Source organism: Anguilla rostrata, chromosome 2 (assembly GCF_018555375.3).
Source record: "Anguilla rostrata isolate EN2019 chromosome 2, ASM1855537v3, whole genome shotgun sequence".
NCBI lineage: Eukaryota > Metazoa > Chordata > Actinopteri > Anguilliformes > Anguillidae > Anguilla > Anguilla rostrata.
The window spans coordinates 139,013-161,019 of NC_057934.1; the positions used below are offsets into that span (position 1 = coordinate 139,013).

General features: G+C 46.4%; 2 protein-coding genes across 7 annotated transcripts in view; one reads left to right on the forward strand and one right to left on the reverse strand.

The window, feature by feature from the left end:
* Positions 1-1,163: 1,163 nt before the first annotated feature.
* On the reverse strand, positions 1,164-1,881 carry mrps28 (mitochondrial ribosomal protein S28). The gene has a single exon (XM_064314133.1). The coding sequence runs from the start codon at positions 1,879-1,881 to the stop codon at positions 1,300-1,302; it is 582 nt and encodes a 193-aa protein (XP_064170203.1). The 3' UTR covers positions 1,164-1,299.
* A 192-nt stretch (positions 1,882-2,073) lies between these two features.
* Positions 2,074-22,007, forward strand: part of LOC135242838 (CSC1-like protein 2) — a 30,443-nt gene continuing 10,509 nt past the window's right edge. For 2 of the 6 annotated variants that reach the window (XM_064314083.1, XM_064314091.1), the window contains exons 1-9: positions 2,074-2,350; positions 13,324-13,529; positions 14,413-14,492; positions 15,961-15,999; positions 18,828-18,918; positions 19,513-19,550; positions 20,129-20,271; positions 21,014-21,065; positions 21,223-21,331. In XM_064314083.1, the coding sequence (XP_064170153.1) occupies positions 2,074-2,350; positions 13,324-13,529; positions 14,413-14,492; positions 15,961-15,999; positions 18,828-18,918; positions 19,513-19,550; positions 20,129-20,271; positions 21,014-21,065; positions 21,223-21,331 (1,035 nt within the window). Of the gene's footprint in view, positions 2,351-4,306; positions 4,576-4,625; positions 5,290-13,323; positions 13,530-14,412; positions 14,493-15,960; positions 16,000-16,212; positions 16,554-18,827; positions 18,919-19,512; positions 19,551-20,128; positions 20,272-21,013; positions 21,066-21,222; positions 21,332-22,007 lie in introns of those variants that run through there. The other 4 variants (XM_064314116.1, XM_064314106.1, XM_064314101.1 and 1 more) reach the window with 4 other exon arrangements.

Here is a 22,007-nt window from a genome sequence, read left to right on the forward strand (position 1 = left end):
GGGCACACAGCGAGGTTCATATGGAAATGGTTTTGTCGAGAGCGGAGTGGAAGAACTTGACTGACCTGCACAGAGTCCTGACCTTAACCCCATCCAACACCTTCGGGATTAATTGGAAAGCCAACTGCAAGCCAGGCCTAATCGCCCTGTCAGTGCCTGACCTAACTAATGCTCTTCTGGCTGAATGGAAGCAAATACCTGTGGCAATGCTCCAACATCTTATATAAAGCCTTTCCAGAAGTGGAGGTTGTTATAGCAGCAAAGGGTGGGCCAACTCCATATTAATGCCCATAATATTGGATGAAATGTTGGATGTCAGGTGTCCACATACTTTTGATCATATAGTGTATATTATAAATATTAAAACTAGGTTCAGCACAAATATCTATCTAGATATTAACTCACCTTCCCATAAGTCCATCTAGAGCTTCAACTTAAAATACAATGTAAACTGAATAGTGCATGGTTGACGAATGAGGAGTTTCTGATGCATTAACCCAAATTAGCCAGTAGATGGCAGCATTGCATCAATTCCTGCCACGTTTTATGCCTTCATGAAATCAGTTCTACTGTAACCTCAGCATTACTGGCATATTTCGGTGCAGACAACATGCAAATAAGAACAGAATTACCAGTTTGTTTGGATATGCAATAATATGTTTATCAGTACATAGCGAGTCAATTGCCGTGTGCTTAGTCGCAGTTTAAACTTCAGGTTTTACCCTCGAGACCACAGAACTGAATTATAACTGGATCCTCATTCCACAGCTTTGGATAGCAGTTCCAGGTGTAATGCATTTCTTTGGTTTTCAGATTCAAACCTGAGGTTTAACCTCCAGTTAAGCACACCGCAATTGACCCAGTACGTTTACTGAAACACGCGTTTAATTAGATTAGCTCGAACCATTTCAGGTTACAAAACTGAATAAACACTCACATTTTGTTAGTGGTTACTTTTTTATAAAATGAGCCATGGTTAACTATTCCATGGGGGGTACATTTCTATCTGCCACCAGTTCTAGGGTGGTTTTTATTTAGCTAGTAAGCCCAAACAGCTCTAATACTAATATTCTTTAGTCTTTGCACTTGTAATTGCGTTGTTAGTCTTTCAGGAGGACAGCATCTGATTAATGACAAAAAAAAAACACTCATGAGAAGAGACATTCTGTGCGCGCATTTATTATCAGACAATAAGTAGCAGAATAGTAACAGGTGCAAAAGAAAGCCTTGCTTCCTGACTCAGCGTCATTCGCCGACACGTTCTCTAAAACGTCCCACTCCAAGTCCAATTTGCATCGCCTACTCTTTAGGTCGTGAATCTCTGCTTTCGATTAGTCCGAGAAGAATAGCGTCGGCTTCAAGTAAGGTGGTGTCCGTGTCTGCCCCCAGGAAACGGGAGGTCATCTCCAGGTCAACCAGGCGTAGACGCACCCGGCTGCCGCGCTGGTATTTATCCCCGTCCACCGCCGGCCGTTTGCACACACAGTGAAACTTGCCCCCGAAGTCAATGTATAGGTCGTCTTCAACAATGTGGAAGATCTTACCCACGGCGATTTTGTCCTTGGTTGGACCCATCTGTACCAGAGGAGAGTGTCGCAGCATGTAAGCAAAGGTCTTCTCCCCCGCAGAGGACTGGCGGAAGTCCCCGCTCGCTCGCTCCTGCTTCTGCTGCAGGTCTGCGTGAAGCTCGAATGCGGCGGCAAAGCCGCTCTTCGGTTTTTCTGCCGCAGAACTGCTCACATCAGCCTCTGGGTCTCCTCCCGATTCGCCACGACTGTCGGTGCTGAACTGGGTTTTACGACAAGAAGCAGCTCGCCTCGTAACCGCACCAACACATGTACCGCTACTCACAGAACGCATAGCCCTCCACAACGCCGCCATCTTTGCGCTTTCAAATTCGCATAGGATTCTGGGAGTATGAACACTGTGAAACTTTTATTAAGCCAGACTGAGATATCGGCAAATAATCATATAGACAAACATTTTAGTCAATAATAAAAAAAAATACTTATATGTAATTAGTAAAACAGGAACATATGTAACAAATTTTTCGTCAACGTGAACGCTGACGTCATGCTCCGCAGTATTCTGCGCCGACTCAGTAATCCTCATATTAAATGGATGGGCAGGGAAAGTACCCTCATTGCAGGACCGCAACCGTCCACACGTAGTCGTGTCGTATGTGTTAATGGAGTGCTACGCCCTCAAACTCGACCTTTGTTTTATTCAGCTGTCTGTGAAAAAAATGGTCACCATGATCACATGGCCAGTGATCGAGATCTAGTGACTATAATAAATTACTTTTTTTTAATCGTTCACCCCGACCACCGACGACATCAAAAACAATCAGGTATATAAAGTGAGCTTTATTACTTTTGAGATAAAGCCATATTTTTTCTTGGTTTGGCTCTATACTCCATAATTTTAGATGTGTAATCTAACTATTCATATGTGGTTAAAGTACAGATCCTCAGCTTTTATTAAGGGGTACTTTAATACATTTTGGTTTCATCAGAAATAACAGCACTTTTTATACATAGCCCCCATTTCAGGGGTCCATAATGTTTGGGACAAATTACTTCACAGGTGTTTTTGATTAGTCAGGTGTGTTCACTTGCTTATTCAGTGCAAGTATAACGGCACTTTTAGTGTCTAGTCTTCATCCTAGGCTTTTGATTGCTTTTGGAGTCTGTTATTACCGTTTGTCAGCATGAGGACCTGATTTGAAAGTCAAGGAAGCCATTATGAGGCAGAGCAAATATGAAAAACAAAACAGTCAGAGACAGGCTAAACCTTAGGCTTACCAAAATCTACTGTTTGGAACATCATTAAGAAGAAAGTACTGGTTGTCCATACAGACAGCAAGTTAATTAAAACACGGATTGACCTTTTCTTGACACTATACTATTGTCCAAAAACAAACATCTCAAAAGAAAATTGTGCCTCAAAATCCTGAAATCACCCCTTCAATAATGTGAACAACCCCCTCAACCTATGACACTGTACAAATATGTGATGTAATGTTTCCCTTTGTGTGCAAAAAGTACTACCCTCCCAAACACTAGAATCTCAGTGTGCTAGAGACAATTCGTAGCTGTTGCCCCATGCAAAGTCCTCCACTGGAGGTCGCCCGCCTGTTTGTCAAGAGGGGGCTTGTACAGGGAACGCCAACTGCCTTTTAGGGGAGAAACTGGACCAAAAGACTGTCCACCATGATGCATTCATCAACCGTACCAGAAAGCGAAAGTGGGACACTAGCACAGGTGTGATAAAGAGCTTTCTTCCCTAAAATCTCAAACTCCTCAAAGAGCCACAAGCCTGGTTCTGTAGTAGGGTACTGTTGGACTTTAAAGATCTGCTATGACTGTAAGGCTGGCATTTTGGGATGAGAGGGATTTCAGTGGTGCGAACTCTCACTTTTGGTATGAGGCAAACGATTTCAGATGGTGTCTCTAGCTCTCACACTAACCAAACAAGTGGCAAATAAAACCACAACTAAACCGAAGCTGCTCCCACATTAAACACTTTCATAAACATTATATAGAGATTGTTGATTGGCAATAACTACCGCCCTCTCTGGTGGTGATCTCACTCCAGCCAGCTGGCCAAAGTTGGTGAGTTATGGCAACCCTGGGGATTTAATCTTTCAGACTTTTCTATCAAACCCATGATCTGTAGCTGGGGATAACCCTGTCTGAGCTGAAGTGATGTGTTTGACTTTCTGTGGACTTTTTTGGGACTGAACACAGAATGAGTTTTTTGCAGCAGTTGCACCGGAAGAAGCAGACGTGAGTGTCAATCCTTAACAGCTGGGCTTGAGCCTCAAAAAATTGAGTCCTATGACGTCAATAACAGACGGAAATTCTTTGCCATTGAAAGTTTTTTTTATACAACGAAAAACGTTATCTTCTATATATTTATATATATCTTTTGAAGAATAAACTGCCAAGTACTGTTTTTGTCCACTGGCTTTACCGAACAGCGATGAGACATAAGACCACGAGAACGCATTTCAATTACCGTTATTTGGCCCATCTGGCCGCTGTTCAGTTCGTGGCGTAGCCACTATGTAAAATAAAACTAGCTTCGTTTTTGCAGCATTTGACACAAAGATCAAACTTTTTATTTGGAAGGGATTATAAAAATAAAAATTGATTAGCTATCTTATTAAACTGTTTTGGCGTTGTGGTGATATGTAGGCTACATCAACCAGCTGAACAATAGGCTGAGTTCAGACCATAGACCGTGTTCAACATGAGAGAAAGGCAGTGGGAGAGTCTGCGCATGCACGCACGCATGGGAAAAAAACGCTGTCAGTTCTTGCTGTGACGTTCGTACCGTACATTGAGCAAATCGCCCCTCTATAAACTTAGGACGCCGCGACCGACAGAAGGGTTTTAGTGCGCCTGTATCAGCGAAATAAGGGACACCGTGTGTGTATATCCCACTGTAATGTGGGAGACTCTTTTTTCCCGAAAATCAACGACAGGGCGGATTTGTACGGATTTTACTTATTTGGGATTTTGTCTTTGGAGCAAGTGAAGACTTAAACGGAAAATCAAATTGGCTCGCCAGGTATATACGACTGCGGCTTAACCTTATTAGCTGGTGACTGGCTAGCTATTAGTGAAATTAGGGACAGAGTATTATTGCCTGTTGGTGTTGAAATGTTGGCGCAGCGCAGCGCAGCTACGCAGAATTGAATTCACATCATTGTATCCTAGCGGAGACCTGTCACGCCTATAGACAATGTCCCAGCCAAAATGTATTTGCGGTCTTTGTTAGCGAACAGCTAGCTAGCTGACTGCTAGCGTAGTGTTTATTAATAAGACACAATGCTAGCGTGCCTGATGCATCACCCATTACATGTACTGTATCCTAAATGCAGCTGTAGTTTAAACCGATAAGTGAATTAATTTTGTGGGAAATTAATCGAATTGGTTGGCTAGACAGTGCACCCAATTTTTCCTGTCTGGCTGGAGTGCTGCGATTATAACGCAGCTAACTGCAAGCAAGCTATTGATCTCTCAGGATTTCATTCATTCATTCATTCATTCATTTGTGTAGCCGAATATTTTTTTGTTTTGGATGTAGGACAGGCCTACAATAATGAATCTGAAAAGCGACGAAACTGGGTTCCAGATGTTTAGAAACTAGCATGGCAAGAAATTTTTAGAGGAATTGTGACGATCTACTGTAGCGCTGCGGTCCGGACCATCGGGTGCTCCAGAATGCGCAGTGGATCCCTAGTAAGGCAGCGCTGTGGGAGGATCATCACGCAGCTCAGCGGTAATTGCGAGGAATTAACGCATCGCGCCCATTTTATGCCTTGTCAAGTAGTCTGCATATATTTTATTGGAAAAAAGTAGTTAGGTCCAAAAAATCAAATGACTCAATTTGGAAGATATCAAGCGTTAGCTGTAAAGCCAGCTAATGACGGCGGCTGCGTGGAGAAGCGCTCCACCCTTGAGATTCGGGCGAGAAGCTCCTGTACCGTGGGGCATAGGCTAACACATTTGACAAGGTGCTCCTTACCCGATTTAGTCGTCATTAGATAGAATATGTCCGAACAACTGTTTTTTTTAAAAGTATTTGACATGCAGTTTACCAGGTAGGCTATCTGCTTCACTGTATGTAAAGCATCGTTATAAAATGGAGCCGTTTAACCCGACTGTAACCAAGTGTATTGATCAAAGAACACATTCTGTTATAACTGTCGTTATATTTTCCCTGTTCTAGCTTAATTGTAACGTGTATTTTATTTAGAAAATAGCTGAAAAATCGGAATCGCGGAAAATGGTTCAGAACTCCTCACAAAAGACATGGGTTTTAGAGTCAAAGTCACTAAAGCCGATATTTCTTATTTCGTGTAGCCTTCTCATTCCAATCAGAAAATGTCGAAGGGTAGGTTACACGTTGCCTATCAATAATGCGTAGGCCAAGCTCTGGCATCCTAGTTGGTGCACAACATGTTCGTTCAAAAATAGAGGACATTATGCATTGACGTTTCCATACAGGACAGCGTCAAAGGGCCGCACCAAAGGACGAATGAAAAATAATGAACCTGTCAAAATGTGATTATGAGACGGAATGCTGGGAGGTAGATGCCGTTGCTGTAGTTCTTATTGTCCGTTACTGCTTGTGAGCACATTGTGCAGTGTTGTAATAGGCTAGTTGGTGTTTTATCGGCGGTAATCTGTTATGGCTGTGTTAGCGATAATCTTAGCATCCCAACGTGAACCATCAGAACATTATTTTGTAGAGTAGGTTTAACTAAACTCTGCAAATTATAGCATGACTGCTTACACTCAGATAACCATGTACCTTTATTTTTAATGGAAGCGCACTGCAATTTATCCACACTGGTTTTAAATTATTTCACTGGTGTCATAGGCTCCTAATCAAATACTTCCTAAAATACATAATGTAACAGCTTTCTGCAGAATTAAAACCTACTTTCCAGATCACATCCATAGCCACTGCATATCTCCCTAAACCACATCCATAGCCACTGCATCTCTCCCAAAATCACATCCATAGGCACTGCATCTCTCCCAAAACCACATCCATAGGCACTGCATCTCTCCCAAAACCACATCCATAGCCACCTCATCTCTCCCAAAACCACATCCATAGCCACTGCATCGCTCCCAAAACCACATCCATAGCCACTGCATCTCTCCCAAAACCACATCCATAGCCATTCCTTCACTCCCAAAACCACATCCATAGCCACTGCATCTCTCCCAAAACAACATCCATAGCCACTGCATCTCTCCCAAAACCACATCCATAGCCATTCCTTCACTCCCAAAACCACATCCATAGCCACTGCATCTCTCCCAAAACAACATCCATAGCCACTGCATCACTCCCAAAACCACATCCATAGCCACTGCATCTCTCCCAAAATCACATCCATAGCCATTCATTCACTCCCAAAACCACATCCGTAACCACTGCATCTTTCCCAAAATCACATCCATGACCACTGCATCTCTCCCAAAATCACATCCATAGCTATTCCTTCACTCTCAAAATGACATACATAACCACTGCATCTCTCCCAAAATCACATCCCTAACCAATTCATTTCTCCCAAAATCACATCCCTAACCAATGTATCTCTCCAAAAATTACATTCAGAGCACTCCATTACCCCCAAAATCACAGGTGTGTGTTCCGTTCAGCATTAGCAAACCTGCACATTGCACATTTTTAAGCTGCTGCTCTTCCATAAAATCTGGTGCATTTGGTAAAATACTTATACTTAAAAAGTGGTCAAATAGTTAAAAAGTGGTGAGACTCCCTCTCTCCATAATATTTATTATAGTTACCTTCATGAGCGGAAGTCATTATAATGACATTTTAACCACCTTCTCATGTGTCTGTTTGTGTGTGTCACTGACCTGAATTTCTCCTGCATTACAGCTGATGTGCTGGTGCTATATTTAGGCCCTTACGAGCTGAGACTGATCCCTGGGCACTGGGCTTCTCTTTGCCTGGTGATCTGTTCTACTGTGTGAAACTCCTGCTCGTGCTGTTTGACTTCAGTGGGCAGTTTGCTCTGTTTGGCTTATTGCTTATTGAATGGAATCATTACCTCTCACACTCTGCCTAACACTTTTCTCTCCACAGATTGTTTGAAGTAAGTTGGCTTTGTCTGAAGTAGATTGGCTTTGTTTGAATACTGTGATACTTTGAGGTTCCTGTCCCTGTTCAAACTCAGCCATTCCAGGAGAAAGTCACACAAGGGAAACTGCCTGTTACAGTGTAGAGATGCTGTGAGAATTTAAGAATGACCTGCAGTACACGTCAATGCCTTTTGATACTGGTGTGTACGAACCCCACTGTCCGGTTTCATCACATCTTTTACAAAACACACTCAGTGTTTGGGGCAAATAATGGGCTCTGGGGCAGATACTCTGTGTTTGCAAATTATTTGGGGAAGATTATGAGCAGCCTGGTCAGGCTCATAGTGCTGTAAGGTTATGAGCAGCCTGGTCAGGCTCATAGTGCTGTAAGGTTATGAGCAGCCTGGTCAGATTCATAGTGCTGTAAGGTTATGAGTAGCCTGGTCAGGCTCATAGTGCTGTAAGGTTATGAGCAGCCTGGTCAGGCTCATAGTGCTGTACGGTTATGAGCAGCCTGGTCAGGTTCATAGTGCTGTAAGGTTATGAGCAGCCTGGTCAGGCTCATAGTGCTGGAAGGTTATGAGCAGCCTGGTCAGGCTCATAGTGCTGTAAGGTTTACAAATGCTGGACCCAATATCAGCAGACTGGTCCTGTGGGCTGTTTCTGCCTGTTACACACGGGGTGGAACAGCTGTGAAATTTAATAGAAGAGAAAAGACTGGAAAGAGGGGGACCACAGGGTCTGATGAATTTGGAGATGAAAGATTATCTGCTCGGGGGAGGGGGTGGCAGTAATTGGATTCGCTGTCCAGTCCTGCATGGTACTGTAGAACAGCACATTGTGTCCAGAGGAAGTTTATAACCTCACACCCCCCCCCACCCTCTGATTCTGCTGAGTTGTTATAATGGAAGCTGGCGATCCGATGTTGGGGGGGGGGGCGGCGTTTAAGCAGCCTGAGTCATGATCATGCAGCCAGCTGGACTCCCCCCAACCTGAGCTATCCAAAGAAGTACGGGCACTATATGAGTGCGCCTCCCACGGCTGATGTCATGCCTGGGAAATATAAATATTTCTGCGTGATCTGCTTGGGGCAGAGGAGCAGAGTGATACAGGGGTATCAGGGCAGAGGGGTAGCTGGTAGAGGGGCAGGATGGACATTTAGCATCTACAGCCCACCAGTTTATCTTAGCACTGTTCAGGATACCTCCACAGTCCAAACCAACTGTCCCCCTCAGTCACAAACCCATTCACATCCTAGCACAGAAGGATGGATTTTGTAAAATTAGGTCAAAGATCATTTTTTAGTTTTTGTTTTATTGTAGACAAATAAAGATTGATTTGTAAATCCATTAATTTCCTTCAGCCACAAATTGATCTTGTGTTCTGATAGCTGTCCTCAGGACCGGCTTTCCTACCTGTATGAATGTTTGTTTCCTTTTTTCAGAGTGAAATATTTGCCAAGCTACTGTACATGTCTCTTTGTCATTGTGTGCATCAGTGTGTCTGTGCATGTGTGTGTGTGTGCGTGTGAGTGTGTCAGTGCACTGGTGTGAGTTACTGGTCCCTCCCTCAGCTCGGACCCTGCAGAAGGGGGAAGACAGGGAGATGGATGGATGATGGATAGATTCCCATGAATCCCCTCCAAAGCTCATGGCTCTGTGCTAAAGGCCCACTGATAGTTTTTGGATTTCCTTACTGTCAGTGTATCTCTGATGTGTTAGCCATTAGCCTGTCTGCTCCCTACTGCCAGAGAGACTCTGCAGAGCGTTAGCCATTAGCCTGTCTGCTCCCTACTGCCAGAGAGACTCTGCAGAGCGTTAGCCATTAGCCTGTCTGCTCCCTACTGCCAGAGAGACTCTGCAGAGCGTTAGCCATTAGCCTGTCTGCTCCCTACTGCCAGAGAGACTCTGCAGAGCGTTAGCCATTAGCCTGTCTGCTCCCTACTGCCAGAGAGACTCTGCAGAGCGTTAGCCATTAGCCTGTCTGCTCCCTACTGCCAGAGAGACTCTGCAGAGCGTTAGCCATTAGCCTGTCTGCTCCCTACTGCCAGAGAGACTCTGCAGAGCGTTAGCCTTTAGCCTGTCTGCTCCCTACTGCCAGAGAGACTCTGCAGAGCGTTAGCCATTAGCCTGTCTGCTCCCTACTACCAGAGAGACTCTGCAGAGCGTTAGCCATTAGCCTGTCTGCTCCCTACTGCCAGAGAGACTCTGCAGAGCGTTAGCCATTAGCCTGTCTGCTCCTACTGCCAGAGAGACTCTGCAGAGCGTTAGCCATTAGCCTGTCTGCTCCTACTGCCAGAGAGACTCTGCAGAGCGTTAGCCATTAGCCTGTCTGCTCCTTACTGCCAGAGAGACTCTGCAGAGTGGTTAGCCATTAGCCTGTCTGCTCCCTAACTGCCAGAGAGACTCTGCAGAGCGTTAGCCATTAGCCTGTCTGCTCCCTACTGCCAGAGAGACTCTGCAGAGCGTTAGCCATTAGCCTGTCTGCTCCCTACTGCCAGAGAGACTCTGCAGAGCGTTAGCCATTAGCCTGTCTGCTCCCTACTGCCAGAGAGACTCTGCAGAGCGTTAGCCATTAGCCTGTCTGCTCCCTACTGCCAGAGGGACTCTGGAGAGCATTAGCCTTTAGCCTGTCTGCTCCCTACTGCCAGAGAGACTCTGCAGAGCGTTAGCCATTAGCCTGTCTGCTCCCTGCTGCCAGAGGGACTCTGCAGAGCGTTAGCCATTAGCCTGTCTGCTCCCTACTGCCAGAGGGACTCTGGAGAGCATTAGCCTTTAGCCCGTCTGCACTGCGCAGCAAATGTGAAAGAGATATAATTGAACTGTGACTGAGACTGTGACTGTACTGTCAGCTACTTGATTTGTATGTAACACTAATTATTGATGATAATAATGCTGAAGATTTGATGTATTGTATATCATAGTGAGTTATATATAAAAATGCTTTTTATATAATAATTTAAAATGATTTTTTTGGCATAATTATTGGTTAGTGCTTTTTTCTCATTGCTGCATTTATAATGTGTAATCACTGAATGGAGTTTACTCAACGTTGAGGACAGAGTGTCCTGTTTTTAGAGTGAAATGTACACCAACACCACAGCACAGGAAACCCCTACCTTCTCACCATGTGAGCCCGTATGTCATTCCAAACACGTCCCGCTCACATGATGTTAGGAAGTCAGGGGATTCCCAGTCATTATGTCATGTCTGTACTCGTTTACTTGCATTGAACCAAATGTAAGTAGAAGTAAATATTACTTAGTAATTCACACTTGGTACACATTATAGTGCTAATTGTCCCAACATTTACTAACAGTCCAGATGTTGTGTTTTGGCCACATGGTTTTATGAAGGTTTCTTTTTGGGCTGTTGGCAGCTCATACAGTTAATGGTTATTTTGCTCTCAGCCCAGTGGGAACTGCCAGGTGAGCTCTGAACTGAACTGATTTGGCCCCCACTCTTGCTGCTGGAGAGCATTTTCATTTAGTGCACACTACAGCACATTTACACCTTTAGTGCACACTACAGCACATTTACACCTTTAGTGCACACTACAGCAAATTTACACCTTTAGTGCACACTAAGGCACATTTACACTGTTAGTGCACACTACAGCACAGTTGATTGCACGCTGAATTTACCTAGTTTTTTGGGTCTGAACTTGTTCATGTTATTGCCTGTAACTGTAGGTCGGGCAGCTGTAGGTCTGTAGTGCAAGTCGGGCAGCTGTAGGTCTGTAGTGCCGGTCGGGCAGCTGTAGGTCTGTAGTGCCGGTCAGGCAGCTTTAGGTCTGTAGTGCAGGTCAGGCAGCTGTAGGTCTGTAGTGCAGGTTGGGCAGCTGTAGGTCTGTAGTGCACATTGGGCAGCTGTAGGTCTGTAGTGCAGGTCGGGCAGCTGTAGGTCTGTAGTGCAGGTCTGGCAGCTGTAGGTCTGTAGTGCAGGTCAGGCAGCTATAGGTCTGTAGTGCAGGCCAGGCAGCTGTAGGTCTGTAGTGCAGGTCGGGCAGCTGTAGGTCTGTAGTGCAGGTCGGGCAGCTGTAGGTCTGTAGTGCAGGTCTGGCAGCTGTAGGTCTGTAGTGCAGGTCTGGCAGCTGTAGGTCTGTAGTGCAGGTCAGGCAGCTGTAGGTCTGTAGTGCAGGTTGGGCAGCTGTAGGTCTGTAGTGCACATTGGGAAGCTGTAGGTCTGTAGTGCAGGTTGGGCAGCTGCAAGTCTGTAGTGCAGATCAGGCAGCTGTAGATCTGTAGTGCAGGTCGGAAGCTGTAGGTCTGTAGTGCAGGTCAGGCAGCTTGGTTAAAAGTCATTCAGTGGCACTTTACATGATTCAGCCTTTTATATGGTAAGGCTGGGCTGCACCATCGTATAAATGAAATCAGAAATCGAAGGGTTATGCTTTTCAAAAGTGAGTGGCAGTGTAGTGATTTCACACCTGAGGTTGCAGGGTTGAATCCCCAATGGCACACTGTCTGCACATTATGTAAATGGTGTATGTAAATGATGCAGTATATAAATAAGGCCATTTTGAGTAAATGTGCTTCAGCGGAAGTCTTGCTGCTCACACGTGTTCCTTTGTTCAGACAGCAGCTGGCCCAGCATTGTTCTGCTTACTGCTAACTGGTTTGAATTAGCATGAATTCAGGCATCCTGAATATCATTACATTGCAGGGTGTGTTGGACCCAAACTGGATCTGTAGTGAGTAACATTACACACCCTCATCTTGAAACAAGCACTACTCATTGTGTCTTGTCATTCACAATTTTGGCGGTTTTAGGTGTTCTTTATGAAAGTTTATCATTCTGTGCTTTTGCAAATGGCGCTCAACACATCCAATTGGCACTGAATGTATAGCCTATAGCATGTAAATAATGATAAAACATTTTTTTCAGAGATAAAGCAGGAAGTGAAAGGTATATGTAGAATGGCAGATGGGTGTTATCATCTAGAGTGCCTGCCCACAGTTCCCTACTTCCCTGCACAATTCCCAGCAAGATTGCCTCAACAAACACAACCTAAGCCTGCTAATTATGATGCAAGGAAATTCCCATTATTGGAAAAAAGAAATCTTTTCTACGGTTGTTTGCAGTGTGAGGTTTGAATGCACTGACACAGGAACTTAACAAAGTCTGCACTGCGTCTCCTTCCTGCAGCTTTTCAAGATTAATTGATCTGCAATTTTTTCTCTCTGTCATGGTGATTATGGGGTGGTTTCTCTCATGGTGTTGATGGGGTGGTTTCTGTCATGGTGACGATGGGGTGGTTTCTCTCATGGTGATGATGGGGTGGTTTCTCTCTTGGTGATGATGGACAGGTTTCTTTCATGGTGAAGATGGGGTGGTTTCTCTCATGGTGATGAGGGACATGCTTCTCTCATGGTGATGAGGGACATGTTTCTCTCATGGTGATGAGGGACATGTTTCTCTCTTGGTGATGATGGGGTGGTTTCTCTCATGGTGATGAGGGACATGTTTCTCTCTTGGTGATGATGGGGTGGTTTCTCTCGTGGTGATGAGGGACATGTTTCTCTCATGGTGATGGTGGGGCGGTTTCTCTCATGGTGATGATGGGGTGGTTTCTCTCATGGTGATGATGGGGTGGTTTCTCTCATGGTGATGGTGGGGCGGTTTCTCTCTTGGTGATGATGGGGTGGTTTCTCTCATAGTGATGGTGGGGCGGTTTCTCTCTCCCGCAGGTCCTCAGAATGTGGAAGTGAAGATGCTGTGCGTGTTTGTGCTGATGATGGGCTTGTTTCGGGCTCAGGCTCGGACCGGCCCAGACAACAGCTCCAATGGGTCCAGAGATTACTGCTACAGCGCCCGCATCCGGAGCACGGTGCTGCAGGGCCTACCTTTCGGGGGGGTCCCCACTGTCCTCGCCCTCGACTTCATGTGCTTCCTGGTGAGTGTGTGTGTGTGTGTGTGTTGGGTTAACAGAGGAATGGAGGTGTCGGGTTGTGTGTGTGTGTTGGGTTAACAGAGAGGACTGGAGGTGTCGGGTTGTGTGTGCGTGTGTGTGTGCCCGTGTGTGTGTGTTGGGTTAACACAGAGGAATGGAGGTGTAGGATTGTGTGTGTGCATGTGTTTGTGCGTGTGTGTGTTTGCATGAGTGTGTGTGTGTTTTTATGTTTTTGTTTACTGCAAAAGCAATCAACCAATAAACAGGCTAAAGGGGAAGTGTAAAGGCTATTATATGAATTGACTGATGAAGTAAAATGAGTGTTAATGAGCGTAATAAATAAAGGTGGTGAGTGTGTGTTTAAGCGTGTGCGCTGGGACTGAAGGTCAGGGCTGTGTGCTCACGGTTAGGGTGAGGGTGAGCCTCATCTCCACCTGCTAATGGGTCCATGTGTCCTCCAGAGAAACCGTCCCTAATCATCCTGGGGTGATTCCTCAATCATCTCAGTTTGCCATGTAATTATTACCAATTACATCCAGTTTGTCCCAATCCAGGGAGCAGAGCCGTCTGCTGACACATATTCAGCCTTTTCAGGATTCGCACAACAGCGTTTTAGTAATGCATGGGCCAGTGCTGTCCAGTAACAGCATGTTTTTTTCTCAAGTTACTCGCTGAACTTATAAATAATATTTTAAGTTTGTGTCTTATTTTTGAAACATGCAATATGCTTTAAATATGGAAATGTTGGTGGTGAAGAATGTGGCTGAGTAAATTAGATATGGCGGATCTCTGCAGTGTGGATTAGGGTTAGGGTATATCGGATCTCTGCAGGGTGGGTTAGGGTTAGGGTAATGGGTAATGGTCTGACCGAGCTGTGCTTCCTCAGGTCCTCCTCTTCGTGTTCTCCATCCTGCGGAAGGTGGCCTGGGACTATGGCCGCTTGGCCCTGGTGACGGATGCAGACAGGTACGTCCCCGGTGTTGGGGTTTTTTTTGGGGGGTGTAAAATGTGGTTTCCATGGTGTTGTGACTGTCGCAGAGTCTTTTTTCTTTCCAGCATTTGACCTGTTCCCACAAGGTCAGCTGCTGCCCTCATCCCAGTGATTTTAGGGTTTTTTGGGATGAAGCTTGCACAGATTCCCTCTCCTTTTACTCCTCAAGGTAGCAGTGAAATTAGCAACTTCTTGGATGCTGTCCCGTCACCATGCCGACTGCATCCCAGTCGTCAGAAAGACATTACATTTTAAGTTCTATTTCCTCACATTCTATTTGAACATTTTATTTTCTCTTCTGATTGGAAGCTTGTTTCTGATTGGGTGTCTTTGGCCCTGTCCTCTAATGACAGACAAACACACTGACGTGGGTTGCTTGTGTGTAGAAACATAAATACAGCAAGCAGTCTATGGTCAGACTCCATTATGTTTCCAGCATTTTCTTCTTCAGACTCCTGCTAACCCAGGTGCTAAGGGAAATGTGCAGGCACTGCCACTGTTGCAGGGAAGCTTGTGTGTCGTGCTGATGATGCACTGCTCCGGGGCAGGATGAATGCAGCTGAACATTGTTGGCTGGTGGAGGAACCAGGAAGAGTTTGTGATGATCAGGAGAAAGGAAAAGGCCCTTCTGTGTGACTCATGATGAGGCCGTCATAAGGCAGTGGACAACAGGCATTTTTCTGTCCTGCTGCTTTCTACTGTAACAGAGCAGAAAGTCGTAACTCCCTGAACTTACCTGTGTTTGAATCCTGGACCTTACCTGAACCTAAGCATACCTGTTCTTTCTGGGAAATACCCGTTGTGTTTGAAATGGGTGCAATGCTTAAATTAAACTGATTGATAACTCTTCCGACCGGCCTGTTTTAAAGCTGGTATTTCCAGTTTGAGGCTCCGGCCCTGGAGAGAGGCGATTACAGTGTGATCAGAAATAACATCTGCTGTTTAAACCAGCAGCATATTCAAGGCTTACTCTGGGCTCTGTGGATTCACTGCTGCCAGAAATACCCGCACTCTCCTCTGGGTTCATTTTGTGCACCGAAAAACACCATGGGGAACAGCAGACTCATAAGACTGGGGCCTTGTTAGACTGGGGCCTCATTAGTCTGTGACCTCGTTAGTCTCTGACCTCGTTAGACTGGGACCTTGTTGGACTAGGGCCTTGTTAGACTGGGGCCTCGTTAGACTGGGACCTTGTTGTACTAGGGCCTTGTTAGACCGGGGCCTCATTAGACTGGGACCTCATTAGACTAAGGCCTCGTTAGACTGGAGCCTCATTAGTCTGTGACCTCGTTAGTCTCTGACCTCGTTAGACTGGGACCTTGTTGGACTAGGGCCTTGTTAGACTGGGGCCTCGTTAGACTGGGACCTTGTTGGACTAGGGCCTCATTAGACTGGGACCTTGTTGACCCAGCTGATCTGTGTCTCTCCTGTTTCCCCTCAAAGACAGAAGCAGCGGCTCAGCGGACTGGAGGAGAGGGAATAGTATGTCTGAGTTTTTTCTCAGTTTCCTGCTTCCGTTTCCAGGCTTTTCTACAAACCCCTGTGCCTTTCGCTTAATTAACGTTCTGTGTGAGTGTGCGTGTGTGTGTGTAGCAGTGTATGTGTGTGTGTGCGCGTCTGTGTGTGTGTGTGTGTGTGTGTGTTGTGTGTGTGTGTGTGTGTGTGTGTGTGTGTGTGTGTGTGTGAGTGTGTGTGCGTGTGAGTGTGTGTGTGTGTGTGAGAGTGTGTGTGTGAGTGTGTGTGCATGTGCTGTGTGTGTGTATATGTGTGTGTGTGAGTGTGTGTATCCGCTAGCTAATGTGTATGATAATAATGTTTGGTAATAATTCAAACTCTATTCTCTGCTCTAACTCCTGCTTCAGTGTCTCTCAGTTTCTGTCCCAGGAACGCCTGGCTGTTTGGCTTTCGGATCTATGAGTCTTTGTGTCCTGGTTTGACTAAAATGCTAATAAGAATTCCCTAACCTGTATGCATGCAACTTATTACCTGTGTGATTTGTACACCAGCAACAAGAAGGATTATGAGCCAGTGAACAGGTAACAGGTGTCTGATTATGGCGTCTCCTAATCAATGTGAACAAGGACTTCCTGCTCAGAGGTCCTCAGGATCTCTTTCAGAAAGACACTTCACTCTGATCCTGGGGAGTTCTGGGTAATGTAGTCTAATGTTGTAGCTCTCCCTCTGGACTCTGTTCAGCAGAACCTGTGCCACATACCCAGTGTTGCTATGGGAACTGGGATACACTCAGTTGCAAGGTCAACCTTTGATCCCTTTAGTTTCAAAGTCAGGTTACTGGCATAGCTCATTGCACTGTGTGCATTTTATATTAAAATGTTTTGAGCCTAAATTCCAGAAAACGATGCTTGCCTGTGATTGGCTGCCTGTGTGGCTTGTCCTGTTGACCAGAGCATTTGTGAGTAGCGTTCAGGCTCCTCAGAGGACAGCGGGGGGATTTAACCAGACTAACCGTGCGTACCCTGGAGGGTACACCTGCCAGAGTCTGACACGGGATCTGTGTGTAACTGGAGTAACAGGTGTGTGTGTAACTGGAGTAACAGGTGTGTGTAACTGGAGTAACAGGTGTGTGTGTAACTGGAGTAACAGGTGTGTGTGTAACTGGAGTAACAGGTGTGTGTAACTGGAGTAACAGGTGTGTGTAACTGGAGTAACAGGTGTGTGTAACTGGAGTAACAGGTGTGTGTAACTGGAGTAACAGGTGTGTTTGTAACTGGAGTAACAGGTGTGTGTAACTGGAGTAACAGGTGTGTGTAACTGACGCCCTCCTGACAGACAGTGCTGTGCGTAGAAAAAATGCATGAAATGGATCTGTGAAGACTGCAGAGCACCATCCAGGAGAGGAACCAGAATAATATTCATCCGCTAGGTCTTTGGTACCTCAATGAAGAATGATTACTTGTGGATTTAGTTGCATTTTGAACTAACCAAGCTGTTCCTGGTGGTTCCGTCAGAGTGGGCTTTGTGCCCTTATGATCCAAAGCCAAGCTTTCCAGACCATTTCAGTGCGTCCTAGTTCACCCTGCAGAACAGACCTGTAGACCTGAGGCTCACTGGCTAACGCCCACACTAACGTGTGTAGACCTGGCTAATGCCCACACTAACGTGTGTAGACCTGGCTAATGCCCACACTAACGTGTGTAGACCTGGCTAATGCCCACACTAACGTGTGTAGACCTGGCTAATGCCCACACTAACGTGTGTAGACCTGGCTAATGCCCAGACTAACGTGTAGACCTGAGGCTCACTGGCTAACGCCCAACTAACGTGTGTAGACCTGTGCCACTAATGTACCGCACCACTAACGTGTGTAGACCTGGCTAATGCCCACACTAACGTGTGTAGACCTGGCTAATGCCCAGACTAACGTGTGTAGACCTGGCTAATGCCCACACTAACGTGTGTAGACCTGGCTAATGCCCACACTAACGTGTGTAGACCTGGCTAATGCCCACACTAACGTGTGTAGACCTGGCTAATGCCCAGACTAACGTGTGTAGACCTGAGGCTCACTGGCTAACGCCCAGACTAACGTGTGTAGACCTGGCTAATGCCCACACTAACGTGTTAGACTGGCTATTGCCCAGACTGCACTGTAGACCTGGCTAAGCCACACTACTGTGTAGACCTGGTAATGCCCAACTAACGTGGTAGACCTGGCTAATGCCCAGACACGTGTGTAGACCTGAGGCTCATGGCTAACGCCCAGACTAACGTGTGTAGACCTGCTAATGCCCACTAACGTGTGTAGACCTGGCTAATGCCCAGACTAACGGTGTAGACCTGAGGCTCCTGCTACCCCAGACTAACGTGTGTAGACCTGGCTAATGCCCAGACTAACGTGTGTAGACCTGAGGCTCACTGGCTAACGCCCAGACTAACGTGTGTAGACCTGGCTAATGCCCACACTAACGTGTGTAGACCTGGCTAATGCCCAGACTAACGTGTGTAGACCTGAGGCTCACTGGCTAACGCCCAGACTAACGTGTGTAGACCTGGCTAATGCCCAGACTAACGTGTGTAGACCTGGCTAATGCCCACACTAACGTGTGTAGACCTGGCTAATGCCCAGACTAATGTGTGTAGACCTGAGGCTCACTGGCTAATGCCCACACTAACGTGTGTAGACCTGGCTAATGCCCAGACTAACGTGTGTAGACCTGAGGCTCACTGGCTAACGCCCAGACTAACGTGTGTAGACCTGAGGCTCACTGGCTAACGCCCAGACTAACGTGTGTAGACCTGAGGCTCACTGGCTAACGCCCAGACTAACGTGTCTGAATGTCTGTCTCCAGTGTGGCTTCGGCTCTGCACTCCGAGGCACCTGACCGCTACGAGCGACTCACCTCCGTCTCCAGCTCTGTGGACTTCGACCAAAGAGACAACGTAAGTCCCCACTAGCATACCGCTAGCATTTTAGCATACCACTAGCATATTGCTTGCATGCCGCTAGCATTTTAGCATACCACTAGCCTGCTGCTAGCATACACTAGCATACCATTAGCATATTAGCATACCACTAGACAACTGCTGGCATGCCGCTGGCATACGGGTCACATTCACTTTCCTGCTGTGTGCCTCTCACCACACAATGATCTAAGCAGTGATCTAAAATGACGCACCAATCCCAGCATGCACCAGGCTGCCGGCAGGAATTACTGTGTGCAGCTGCTCATCCAGATCCTCAGCTGGGACCCTGGAGAGTCACTGGGTCTGCTGCTTTTCATTTTCATTCTGTGCTCATCAGTTATCAGTCAAGTGGTGGATTTCACTGGTAACTTTCACATTTTTAAATAGAGAGACAAAACATTTAACCTATTCCTACATGCTACTTGTGACCTGAACATAATTGTTTGCAGTGATGTGTGCTTATAGATGTGGAATTGAACTGAATCACTGGATTTTTGGGTAGTTATGGGGCCAATAATGGCATGTGGATATTCTTGGTCCTGATTGGCTGAATCTTACTGTCTCCCACAGGGCTTCTGTTCCTGGCTAACTGCCATCTTCAGGATAAAGTAAGACCCCTGAGGACACTATGCAGGGACTTCCTGTCAGCCTGTGCAGGGACTTCCTGTCTGTCTGCACAGCAACTTCCTGTCTTAGTGCAGCACTCAGCTGATCTGTGTGACAGTACCCTGCTTAAGATGTCTCCTAAAGCAGCTTTATAAATATCCTGGTAATGGGATCACCCTACAGGGTGCTGCTACTGTGCAGGAGAGTGCCCCCCAGTGGCCATGTAGGGGACTGGCAGAGTGTGGAGTGGAAGGTGGATGACAGGCACTAATGTGTTTCAGGATGAGGAGATTGGGGAGAAGTGTGGGGAGGGTTAGGTTAATGTTAATGTAACGTTAGCGTAACGTTCCTGCAGGGATGAGGAGATTCGGGAGAAGTGTGGGGAGGGTTAGGTTAATGTTAATGTAATGTTAGCTTAACGTTCCTGCAGGGATGAGGTGATTCGGGAGAAGTGTGGGGAGGGTTAGGTTAATGTTAATGTAACGTTAGCGTAACATTCCTGCAGGGATGAGGAGATTCGGGAGAAGTGTGGGGAGGGTTAGGTTAATGTTAATGTAACGTTAGCTTAACGTTCCTGCAGGGATGAGGAGATTCGGGAGAAGTGTGGGGAGGACGCTGTGCACTACCTGTCCTTCCAGCGCCACATCATCGGCCTGCTGGTGGTGGTGGGCGTGCTCTCCGTGGGGATCGTCCTGCCCGTCAACTTCTCTGGAGATCTGCTGGGTGAGTGGGCGGGGCTAGGCGGGGATGGGCGGGGCAATGTGGGCGTGGAGATCTGCTGGGTGAGTGGGCGGTGCTACGCGTGGATGGGCGGGGCAATGTGGGCGTGGAGATCTGCTGGGTGAGTGGGCGGGGCTAGGCGGGGATGGGCGGGGCAATGTGGGCGTGGAGATCTGCTGGGTGAGTGGGTGGGGCAAGTGAGCTTTCCTACAGACTGCGCCACATAACTGCACTATAGTTTAATAATGTGAAGTTCATAATATAGTTCATGAAGTAATCCGACTATTCAACCAGCTGCTGGCTGTTATCTGTTATTTTGATTAACTCCATAATTTGGTTTACTGTGGAAAAAATAACTTTGTATGGTCTCATGAATGGACTGTTGTTTTTACATTTGAAACTTTTTTCTATTTTAAACCTTTTAATTAATTGTTTGCCAGTGATTGAAATGGGCTGGAGCCTACATTATCTGAAATAGCTGCAGTATGAGCGGAAGTATTTTGGACTGGTAGAGAATGGCATCAGCAGTAGTCCTGTTCTACACCTTACTGTACAGGAACTACTGTACTGTACAAGTGTACAACAAGACAAACTGCTGCTCTTTCACTGCTTCAGTATTTTAAATAAAATTTTACAATCAATTTGTGCCATTTTAAAAGTCATAGAAATATGTCAGTGGAAAAGGGACATTCAGTGAAATTAGACACTTTTTAGGTTTAACCAGCAGATTTTTTTTTTCTTTTAGAAAACAATGCATACAGCTTTGGAAGAACAACTATAGCAAACCTGAAATCGGGGTGAGTTTTATTTTTTGCGTCTTGTTACAAGTTTGGCTAGTTGTCAATAAGGGTTTGTGTGATGATAATTCTATTGATGCAGGTGGTGTGAATTGATATTTGAATTTGAACTGCATTTGAATGTGAATGTTATTTAAATTGGGATTGTATTGCACAGGAACAACCTGCTGTGGCTGCACACCTCCTTTGCGTTCATGTACCTCCTGCTGACCGTCTACAGCATGAGGAGACACACCTCCAAGATGCACTACAAGGAGGACGACCTGGTGAGCGTGCCTGTACAGAGTTCAGTGCACTCCTCTTCTTTCTGTCCTCCTGTCCTCCTCTCTATCCTCCTGTCCTTCCCTCAGTCCTCCTGTCCTTCTCTCTGAGTCCTCATGTCCTCCTCTCTATCCTCCTGTCCTTCTCTCAGTCCTCCTGTCCTTCTCTCTGAGTCCTCCTATCCTTCCCTCTGTCCTCCTGTCCTTCCCTCTGTCCTCATGTCCTCCTCTCTATCCTCCTGTCCTTCCCTCAGTCCTCCTGTCCTTCTCTCTGAGTCCTCATGTCCTCCTCTCTATCCTCCTGTCCTTCTCTCTGAGTCCTCCTGTCCTCCTCTCTATCCTCCTATCCTTCCCTCTGTCCTCCTGTCCTTCTCTCTGAGTCCTCCTGTCCTCCTCTCTCTCTATCCTCCCTCTCCTCTCCCTCTAGTCCTCCTGTCCTCCTCCATCCTCTATCCTTTCCTCCTCTGTCTCCTCTGCACTGTCTCTCTGATCCTCGTCCTCCTCTGTATCCTCCTATCTTTCCCTCTGTCCTCCTGTCCTTCTCTCTGAGTCCTCCTGTCCTCCTCTCTATCCTCCTATCCTTCCCTCTGTCCTCTTGTCCTTCTCTCTGAGTCCTCCTGTCCTCCTCTCTATCCTCCTATCCTTCCCTCTGTCCTCCTGTCCTCCTCTCCATCCTCCTGTC

What these genes read in the sequence shown, in the direction of transcription:
- mrps28 (XM_064314133.1), bottom strand. Translation starts at nt 1,881, where the DNA reads ATGGCGGCGTTGTGGAGGGCTATGCGTTCTGTGAGTAGCGGTACATGT.